At 32.2% G+C, this 10,371-nt stretch overlaps 1 protein-coding gene and 2 long non-coding RNA genes across 7 annotated transcripts; 2 read left to right on the plus strand and 1 right to left on the minus strand.

Annotated features, from left to right (window-relative positions):
- Positions 1–207: 207 nt before the first annotated feature.
- On the plus strand, positions 208–3,277 carry LOC145322259 (uncharacterized). Of its 5 annotated transcripts, XR_013880592.1 has the most exons (4): positions 208–289; positions 523–1,662; positions 2,284–2,398; positions 2,704–3,277. XR_013880592.1 is itself a non-coding variant. In XM_080164133.1 (3 exons), exon 2 carries the CDS (start codon positions 532–534, stop codon positions 1,639–1,641), a length of 1,110 nt encoding a protein of 369 aa, XP_080020259.1. In that variant the 5' UTR covers positions 208–289; positions 523–531; the 3' UTR covers positions 1,642–1,662; positions 2,284–3,277. The 5 variants fall into 5 exon arrangements, 2 of the variants coding, with proteins under 2 accessions (XP_080020259.1, XP_080020258.1); XR_013880590.1 differs by having other exon boundaries at positions 523–2,398; XR_013880591.1 differs by having other exon boundaries at positions 523–2,398; positions 2,716–3,277.
- Positions 3,278–3,316: 39 nt separating this feature from the next.
- LOC145322260 (uncharacterized) lies at positions 3,317–5,784 on the plus strand. Its single transcript, XR_013880593.1, has 2 exons — positions 3,317–3,374; positions 4,052–5,784. It is a non-coding gene; the product is annotated as an uncharacterized LOC145322260 (long non-coding RNA).
- A 766-nt stretch (positions 5,785–6,550) lies between these two features.
- Positions 6,551–7,315, minus strand: LOC145323329 (uncharacterized). The gene is made up of 2 exons (XR_013880921.1): positions 7,192–7,315; positions 6,551–6,780 (listed from the first exon to the last, which is right to left on the minus strand). It is a non-coding gene; the product is annotated as an uncharacterized LOC145323329 (long non-coding RNA).
- Between the last annotated feature and the right edge of the window lie 3,056 nt (positions 7,316–10,371).

Consider the following 10,371-nt stretch of genomic DNA (forward strand, 5'->3'; position numbering starts at 1 on the left):
AGGTCCTCACCACTTAAACCAAAAGTAGTAAGGATATGTTGTCTGAAGATAATCACGTAGTTTGTTCTCCTAATAGTTCGTACTTTTCCAAGAGGCTTCATACATGTATTCGGATGGTTTTAGACTATTTTCCTGACAACATCATCCCTGCTCGAGGCGAAGCTAACATTATAATCTAACAAACATTCTTTAATTCTTTATTTTCAGAAAATAAGATGGATAGAAAAATGATTGAATAAAAAATCAATTTCTGTAAAGAATTTGAATGATTTTCTGAAATTTGATAAAGGTAATTTTATTTATTGCTGCATATATGGTTTTACAGTTGTACCTATTTTGGTTATTTTTATATAAGAATTATTTGTAATTTTACGATTTTCTAAAAGAAATAAAAACAAATCTTTGAATCTATCCTCTTTTCGATAAATTCTTTAAAATTAGTTTAGGTAATATTTTGAAGTGATTTTTAATATTGAAACCTATTGTGATATTATAGGTTTGTTTAAAATATTTTTGTTTCAGATTTTCATCATGAATTACTCAAGCTATCCTACTCAAAACTTTGTCCCCCCTTCTCCAAATTACCCTACACCTTCTCCAAATTACCCTCCCATTGCTACAAAAACCCGTCCTCCTTCTCCAAATTACCCTCCCTCGTCTCCAAATTACCACCCTCCTCCAAGATATTCTCCAACTTCCCCAAATTATGCTCCATCTGCAAATTTCCCACCTCCTCCTCCAAAAATGAGCATGGATATTCCAAACTTTGACATGGGTAGGCTCTCTGAAAACACTTGTGATGTGTGCTTCAAAGTCTTTACTTGCAAATACAGTGTCATAGCACACAAAAGAATCCATACGGGAGAAAAGCCATATTCTTGCAGTGTTTGTGATAAAACATTTTCGCAAAGTGGTCAATTAACAAACCACGGTAGAATTCACACGGGAGAAAAGCCTTTTCCCTGCAATATATGCGGGAAAAGCTTCATAAAAAGCAGTGATTTAACCAGACATGAACGAATCCACACAGGAGAAAAACCTTTCTCTTGTGATGTATGCAACAAAATGTTCACAACGAGTGGCGTTTTAATTCGTCACAAAAGAATCCATACCGGAGATAGGCCATATGCTTGTGATATTTGTAACAAGAAATTTTCTCAGAGTAGTAGTATGAACAAGCATAAAATGATACACACAGGCGAAAAGCCTTTCTCATGTGAAATATGTAAAAAAGCATTTTCACAGAGCACTAGCTTAAACAAGCACAGAAAGGTACACGAAGCCAAACAAAAATATCCTTGTGAGGAGTGTCCAAAGGTATTTTCTCAGGCCGGCAAACTTGCCATCCACAAAAGAACACACTCAGGCGAGAAGCCATTCTCATGTGAGGTTTGTCAGAAGGCATTTTTTAGTAATTCTGGCTTAGCAAAGCACAATGAAACAGCTGTACATCGTATGATGATGGTATATGCTGTGCAGTGTAGTGTGGATATCAAAGAGGAAGTGATGGATGATTATGATGAATCTATTCTAGATGTTAAAGATGTTAAAGATGAGAAAGATGTTGAAGAAACTGATCCTCCTGAGACAGGAAATGTTGATGTTGAAATCAAACAAGAGACTGTCGATGAATATGAATAAACAAATATTAAAAAGGACTAGGTATTTTTAAAAATTTGGCCCTGTGAAATTTATTTTAAATAGAAAACAAATTATTTTTGACATATTTAATATTATAGACGTTCAAAGTTTTTAGCAAGCATTTTACACTAAGTTACAAGTATTTTATATCTTATTTCTTAGAATATTTTCGCAATTTTACCAGAACTACTAAAGCCATAAAACTTACGGATTCTCTTCTGTTAATCGTCCTAATGATTACTTTATGTTTGAAAAGTTTTTTTTTGGCAGCTATGTAAAAGAAAAATTCTACAGCTGAATTGATTAGGAACTTTGATTTTGCATTACTTCGTACATGTTTTCTTGTAAAAGTTTTAGCTTAAGATAGGCGCAAAAATATGTCACTTGGACGTATGTATTAAACATTTTTCGAATATTGTAATTTACTTTACTAAAACCTATTAAGTTTGGCGAAATTATATTTTATTTCAATTTTTTCATTATTTTTGTTGCTTTTTTTGTAATATAGTTTTGGTACCTAAGACAATTAAGATATATGATCATGTCAAGAATATGTAAAATAACCATAGTAAGCACATTTTTTTTGTTCATATTCAATGAAGTTCTTCTGTTGTTTACCAAAATACCTCTCTTATCGATAAGAAATTTAAAAATACGTGTTGCATAACAGATTTTATAATGTTATATTTGTATTTAATTGATGTTGTCAGTTTAATTTGCATATTTATTAGCAATTGTAGAAGTTTATCACTACTGTGTAAATGGGGTTGTTGCACGAAATGCATTTAATCTTGAATTAAGTGCACCACATATTTTCTTCTTTTCAATGGATGTAACTTTATTTATGTTTATTTACTTTAAGGATTACAATTTTCTACCACGTAGTTTTAAAGATTCAAGCCTTAATAATCATATTCTTGTGATATATGCAATTTAGATGTGTGTTTTCTTTTCACAAAACACGGCGTGACGACTATTTTAGTTGTGTTAATTGTGTGCTAACAACACATTTAAATGTTTCCTATTTCAAATGCTACAACTCGTAAAATGCACTTCTTGCAGCTATCCCTTTAGTCAGACAACCAACTATTTTGGCTTACCTCTTATATTTTTAATATATTTTATTATTTACTTCCTATTGGGAACTGATAAAACTTAGAAATCCCTAAGATCTAAAAGGGGGTGAACATATTTATATACATAAGTGGAGGCTAAAACTACCGAATTACACTAATATTTCTGTTGTATATTTTATGTATAATTTCACTAAAAAATGCACCTATAACTAGTCACAAAATGTAAATCTATTTTTTTGTTGTATTTTTGCATTATGTTACATCATTTCTGTCAAATTATCCAAGTAAAAATATGAAAATAAAAAAAATAATATCAACCCAAAATTTATCATTATAATATTTTTGTTTTAAATTCCTATTGTGATACTAAACAGTCAACAGTTTTATAGTAACCTATTATTTTAATTTACAATTTCAAACATAGTCCCTTTTACAAACATTATTTTGTTCAGAGAATTTAAGTAAAAATAGATTTTCTTTGTTAAGTCACCTTGTAATCTCATTGTGCTGTAATAAATTTAAATTTTGAATAATGAAAATAAATTTTGATTCTGTCTAAAGATTTTTTGTCATATAACTTTTGTTTGAATGATTTTTTCAGACTTATAAAATGAAGTGTCAGACTTGCCTGTAACTCAAAGCTGTAGAAATCTTACAGTTACGTATTATCAGATTGTTAATAACAATACTTTCTATATTACCATCGGCTACGCCCTGCAAGAGGCCTCTAGGGCCACTTCATTGAGATGGGGGGTTGATTTAGACAACACAATATTTGAATTTGTATTTTTTTTTTTTTTTGGGGGGGGGGGGGGGGATCGACTACCCTCCATTTTAGATTTAAGTTTTTAAAAGAAAAATCAAAAAAAGTTTATTCTTTTCTAGGGTCGATTTATCTTAGGAGGCTGATGGTACCCTCCCCCCAAATAGTTATAAACCCTCCCAGGACCCTTAAAAGAAGAACCATATCGGTTTAGCGGTTAGTGAGATCCTTCGGTATAGACAGGCTGATAATATTGTAGAAAACAAGGATAGTTACTTCAATAGTAGATAAGTTCTTGATTTACAGAATTATTGTGGCTAAAACAAATAAGATTTTATTTCATTTCACTAATGGGTTTTTATGTCCTACATAAGGATCCTGCAATTTTTATAACTAAAAAAGTTATAGATACCTTTTTTTGATAATTTTATAATTGTATGTACTATTGGAGGTATTTCTTTTATATTAAGCAAAATACACCTTTTCAGTCCTTCTTGAAGGTTTGTTTGGCGTTATAAATATTTAATTGCACAAATTTCCAAAAGATTAATTTCGCTTCTACCTTTTTCAGGATTCACTATGAGTGATACTATTATTTCTAGCAAGCCAAACATTGTATCTCACACAAGTACATACACAGATGACAGACCGCACAAATGTGACTATTGTCAAAAAACATTTACAATTAGTAGTCGTCTAAAAGTTCATATGAGAGTACATACTGGTGAAAGGCCATTTAAGTGTGACTTTTGTGCAAAACCGTTTAAAACAAACAGTGAGCTAAATCTGCATCAAAAAATTCATTCCAATGAGAAACCATTCAAATGCGAGATGTGTGACAAAGCATTTTGTCGTAATACTCAATTGACAATACATAAGCGGACCCATACAGGCGAAAAGTTATTTAAATGTGATACTTGTGATAAAACATTCTCGCAGAAAAATAATTTGATACAACATGAGAGGATCCATACAGGAGAGATGCCATACTCGTGTGACGTATGTCAGAGATCTTTCTACTCTCTTTCACACGTGTCACATCACAATAAATCAGTTGAACATCTAAAGAGGTTAGAATCTAATTCTGCTAGTTTTATTGATAATGATGTGAAGCCATACAAATGTGACATGTGTGAAAGGGCATTCACTATTAGCACTCATTTACATGTACATTTGAGAGTTCATACAGGTGAAAGACCATTTACATGTGATTTTTGCGAAAAATCATTTAAAACAAATAGTGAATTAACTATCCATAATAGAACTCATACCAATGAGAAACCATTCAAGTGCGATTTATGCGACAAAGCTTTTCCAGCAAAAGGTCAACTAACAGTGCACAAAAGTACACATACAGCTGAGACTCAATTCAAATGTGATATATGTAATAAAACATTCACACAAAAAGGTAATTTAAATGTACATAAAAGGACCCATCTTTGGGTTAAGCCATTCAAATGTGGAATATGTCAGAAATCTTTCAATTCTACTTCATCTCTAAAAAGACACAATAATTCAGCAGAACATCTCAAAATATTGGATTCAACTACTACTTTTGTTAATTGTGGTGAAGTAGATATTAAAAAGGAAATAGAAGATGAAACTGGTGAAGAGTATCCTTTCCCCATCTTGATTGAGGCTGAACATGTTGAAGTAACAATAAAGCAAGAAATAGAAGATGATAAAAACCAATTTCTTGCACATCCATAATTGTAAAAAAGCATGTGTTGTATTTTACACGTTAACTTATATAATATACCTACATATCTGTAATTTTTCTACACACATGATCATTGTAAATTAGGGTTGGCAATCCGTATCCAAATCCGTCCAATTTTGGAATCCGAATCCGGAATCCGTATTTTAATAGCAGATTCGGATTCTTAATTGATAGGCTAAAATTAGCGTCTTGGGTTTTTTCTTTCAACTCCCCCTTTTTTTAATTCAAAGATTATCATCATTATATATAATATCTTTTAAAATCTGGTTCAATTCTCGGAAGTGAATTATAGAAAAAACCAAGAACATTAATTTTTAGGTCATATGATGTAGCACTTAAATTTTTTGATTTTAAAAAAAAGCCTTTTAAAATACTGCTAGAATCCGGAATTCGCCGTTTTTTGGACGGATTCTTGTAAGAATCTGGTCCAAAAATTTGACGGATTGCCATCTCTAATGTAAATACAATCCAGTAATGGTTCAAAGAAATCCTTCGTTTTAAAGTATTTGTTTTGAATCAATATTTTTTTCTTTTTGTGGAATATTTCCCTGAATTTATTCATTTTTATAAAATTCTTTTGGTTAGCATCGGAGAGTTTTAATTCAGACAAAGATGTGTGTTTCCTAATACTCGGTAATACCCTGTACCTATGTAGGGCTCGGTAGCTACATTAATATTAGACGGCTTTAAAACAAAAGCAGGTGACCATTCCTAGGTGTTTGTAATTCATATAATAAGTTTATTTTTTAACAAGAATATGCATAAATATCCTACTCATGATCTACCTAGAGCTGCACTCAGTGAGCCTCACACAAAGCCTAAAGGACTTCCCAGCTTTATTCTAGCGTTCTATAATTTGTGTTTGTAAAGCTGAAACAGTTTTTATTTTAAAGAATAATTATATTTTAATATAAAAACAGGATGTTTGTCTGTACCGAAGGATCATGCTAATCGCTGAACAGATATGGTTCTCCTTTACAGTGAAGCTTTTCATAACTCTTTGGGGGGAGGGTACCGCCATTCTCCAAAGACACTTAGGTGCATCTCTGAACCAAAGATTGCCAATAATGTGTATGATCACGCGAACAATCGACCTACAGACAACCAACCCTTTCGTTGCAGGACATTGGACATAACTTTTAAAAATAAAAAATCACACCTACGCTAACTATTCATGCATCGGGCATAGCAATAGAGGGAGCAATTTTCAACGTCTTTTGTTGTGATGCCTTTCCAGACAACGTAGTTATGAATATAGGTATTTTTTTATTTTCTAGGGATTCAATATTGAATTTTCATCTCATGCTAGTGGAATTATTTCCTAACCTTTAGAGAGCAATATAAAACAAATATTAAAATACAGGTATATTATTAAATATTTATACATAAACATAACATGAAGTAATAACAAACGAATGTTTCATTAAACAATTATTGATACAAAAATTTAGTAATGAAATAATAGAACAAGGTACCTACTTCTTTTTGACTATTATAATTTAGGTAAAATAATTCTTTCGGTTCTAAAGTTTGAAAAAGAAGAAGATTTTTCCCCAACACAATGGTTCTTCTGATGAATTCTGAAATAATAATTTTATAATCAATGCTATATCTAAGGTTTGTTTATTCGTCTATACGCATTAAGATTAATGCATTTTTCAAGTCCAAAATATGTAGGTAGTTCAAAAGACATGAATCTTTTATTCTTTTAGGAAGAAAATGATCATAACTTGAAGCCATTAAACCTCTAATGCTGCACTAATAAATGACAAAACTGTTTCTATTTCTATTAATTTGTATTTGACCTCTAGGGGGTTATTACGATTTATGTCGCGTACCTGACAAAGAACCAAAGGAAGAATTTTTAACGTCTTTAGTTATGACGCGGTGTTAAGCAGAGATTCGAACCTATCTCCTTCCCAACGATGAGCGAATGCTCTGCGTGTTGGGCCACGGTCGCGGGTTATTTTTTGGTATTCATTTGTATGAACCTGAGATATTTTTCCTTCATTACATTTCCACATCTGCCACATTCAATTGGTTGGTTAGCCTTCCTTTTCTGATCAAACGGACAGGAATGGTTAGACAGATTTTTCAACAACTAAAAAATATATTTATATATTTACTATAGATGAGAGCCATATGGGTTTAAAGGTTAGAGAGATATCTTTACAGACAAACATCCTGCCTCTTTTATATAAGGATTAAGAAGTACTGTAAGTATTCTGAGTAAAGATTTGTTCTTGCGAAAAAGTTTGAAAACTGTTCTATACTTTTATTTGTACTTCTAGAGCATACCTAATAATTCTATTTCCAACTTGGTACAATCAACATGTCCCATACGATCAATGGAACGGCTGTAAAGGTTTTAGACCGGCCATAAAGAAGTTATTTCAAATGATTTTTCCTTTAATGTATCCGCAGGTCAAAAAATCCTTACTGACCGAGATTTTGCTTTTTTGCTCGTGCACAATATTATGTCTTAGTTGTTATCAACAAAGAAAAAAATAATATGACTGTTTTTCCAAAAAAAAATCCATACACATGTATAATGTAATACGTACTGTCTTATTAATGAATTTTTAAAATGTTTTTAAAGTTGGAGCCGAAAAAAACCCACTTCAGTTGAAGTATCCCTTCTTAAATATATTAATATGTTTAAACAGAATGAAAACAGTTCTTTCTTTCCTAGGCCCGGCAGCCGCTCGGCTGGGTCTTAAAAAATAGCCGCTACCTATCAAATCTTTACACGCTGAAGGCGGCCCAACAAATAGTGTCTATTTTTCCAAATATAAGTGTTAGTCATCTGTAAAATTTTTTGCACGAGTCGGTGCGGTTCGATTAAGTAATAAATCCTGCTGTGGCTACTTCTGCGACTTCTTTCCAGCCGCGCATTTGAGGACAACTCCGATTTCTGCTGCCGTGCCTTATTTCTTTCCACTAATTTGAATTCAATATTACACAAGAATAGAATTTTTCCTTTTGTGTCTCTCAGATTAATTTTATAAATTGGTGATATGATGAAATACCGGATTTGCAGATACTCTTTAACTCAATATGGTCGGACTTTATGTTGTTAATGTACAACAGATTATGATTCCCTATAGCATATTAATACCCTCTTTGTTATCTTTTAATTCCTGGATTTTCATAGCAAATCAATTTATGTTTCGAATAGCAGTTACGACCCTGTAGGCCTCTATGGGCACTTAATGTGTGGGGGGTGGGGACGTCGAGACCCCCTTTTTTCCAGGGGTGATGAGGGAGTTGGTCCAAAATTGTTGTTAACCTTCCCAGGACCGATGAGGAGTTACATTTTTAGGGAGAACCAAATTGGTTAATCGGTTAGTTAGATCCGTCGGTAAAAAAGGACAGATAGACATTGTGTTACTTTTTTTTATAAGCAAAAGTTTTTGCAATTGCTATGTGCAATTTAATGGCCTTAATTTCGTGTGAGTGCCTGTATCTCCTGTGTATTCCTGACAAGGTGAATTTTCTTTGATACAGTCACAAATAGATAAAATGTTGATTTTTTTAATGAAATAGTTTTCCGTGAAGCCCATACGAAAAGAAATTCTATTGTCATTCAGAAAATTTCCATCAGAATGGATTCAACACCAAATAAAAAGCAGATTCCTTGGACAAAATGTCACTATACTATTACAGCAGTATTATAAACTCTGTTAGGCTTGAACAATGGAGTGATATTATAGTAAAACAGGACAAAGGACCAATCAAATAAAAAGAAAAGAAACAAAATTGTGTCTTCACATCTCACATAAAGAAAGAATAGAGAAGTAGTTATTTACATATTTATGATTCTTAATTGCTTTTTTAATATACATATAATTATAATATAATCAAATTATAACATTCATTACATACTAGTGACAATAAGACTAAAGTCTAAAATATGTTATTGAAGTTTGCTTAGTTTTATATAGGTTTTCTGTAAGTTTTAATTATTAATGAATAGACATAATATCGACGAATTTGTCAGAAAAATAAGCCCCGAACGATGAGTCAGTCTTGGTATTTCATAATGTCCACATGTCTAATTAAATATTAATTGTTAAATCAGATAGCATATTAAGGACGGGAATCGCCTCAAGATCTTAATTTGGTGTTTCTCTGATACAAATATTCCTTATTGATGTGCATGATAATACGGTTAAACACACGCCCTTCAGACAACAAACCCTTTGATTGTGCGACCCTTGTCTGGAAGTCCTAACGGTGCATAGTAATGAGTTGCGTCCCGAGTCCCTATTCTAACTATTTATGTCGCGCACCAGACTTAGTATCCAATGAAACCATTTTAACGTCTTTATTTATTTATGACGCGGTGTTGGGGCGAGTTTGAATAACGATTAAATGCGATTTGTGTAACGCCACAGTCGCAGGTTTTATGTCAATACAATGCCTCCATGTTTAACAGAAACCATTACAATTACAGAACTGAAAAGAAACCATATACACAAGTGTAGGAAATGTTGAAATGATTGACCAATTTCCGATTTACTTTCCTTCGTCAAAAGTATTCAAACAAGGAAGCAAAAAATCCAGTTTTCGCCCTATTAAAAAATTTAAAATCAAATTTGTAAAAAAAGTGTAAAAGCTTTCAAAACTACTTATTTATTTTCCCCTGCACTCTAATAAAATTTCTATCAAACAACACTTCATAATGATTTAAAATAATTCACTTATTTATTTCGGCGGACGTGGAAAACCACCTTCATTAACAAGTGCAGTATTGCCCATAGATTTATAAAGAGTAAGAGTCAGGTTGCTAATTTATACAGCTCTTATTCTATGTTTATAATGAGTTTTCAGGGAATGTTTGCTTTTAGGAAATATCTAATTAACAATCTTAATAAAGATCGGTCTACACGCTCCAATAAACCTCCTTAAAACAACCAAGAGGGTTCACACCCCTCTTAATATTACCAATTAAAAAAATTTGGACGTTTATCTTGGTTTCTATCAATCTTTATGTCTGTCATTCTAAATCAGTTAATCAGCTAAGCTCCCCTGTAAAATAATTATTGCGTAGGTTTACTTTTATATACCCAATTAATGCCTTCATAACACCCTAAGGCTCTTACACCCCCTTGACACTTTTCTTTGTTACTCCCCACTAAATCTGTAAAACTCCCTAGATGCAAGGGGAG

The sequence above is a fragment of the Acartia tonsa genome, chromosome 6 (genome assembly GCF_053477335.1).
Source record: "Acartia tonsa isolate MP-2025a chromosome 6, ASM5347733v1, whole genome shotgun sequence".
Lineage (NCBI taxonomy): Eukaryota > Metazoa > Arthropoda > Copepoda > Calanoida > Acartiidae > Acartia > Acartia tonsa.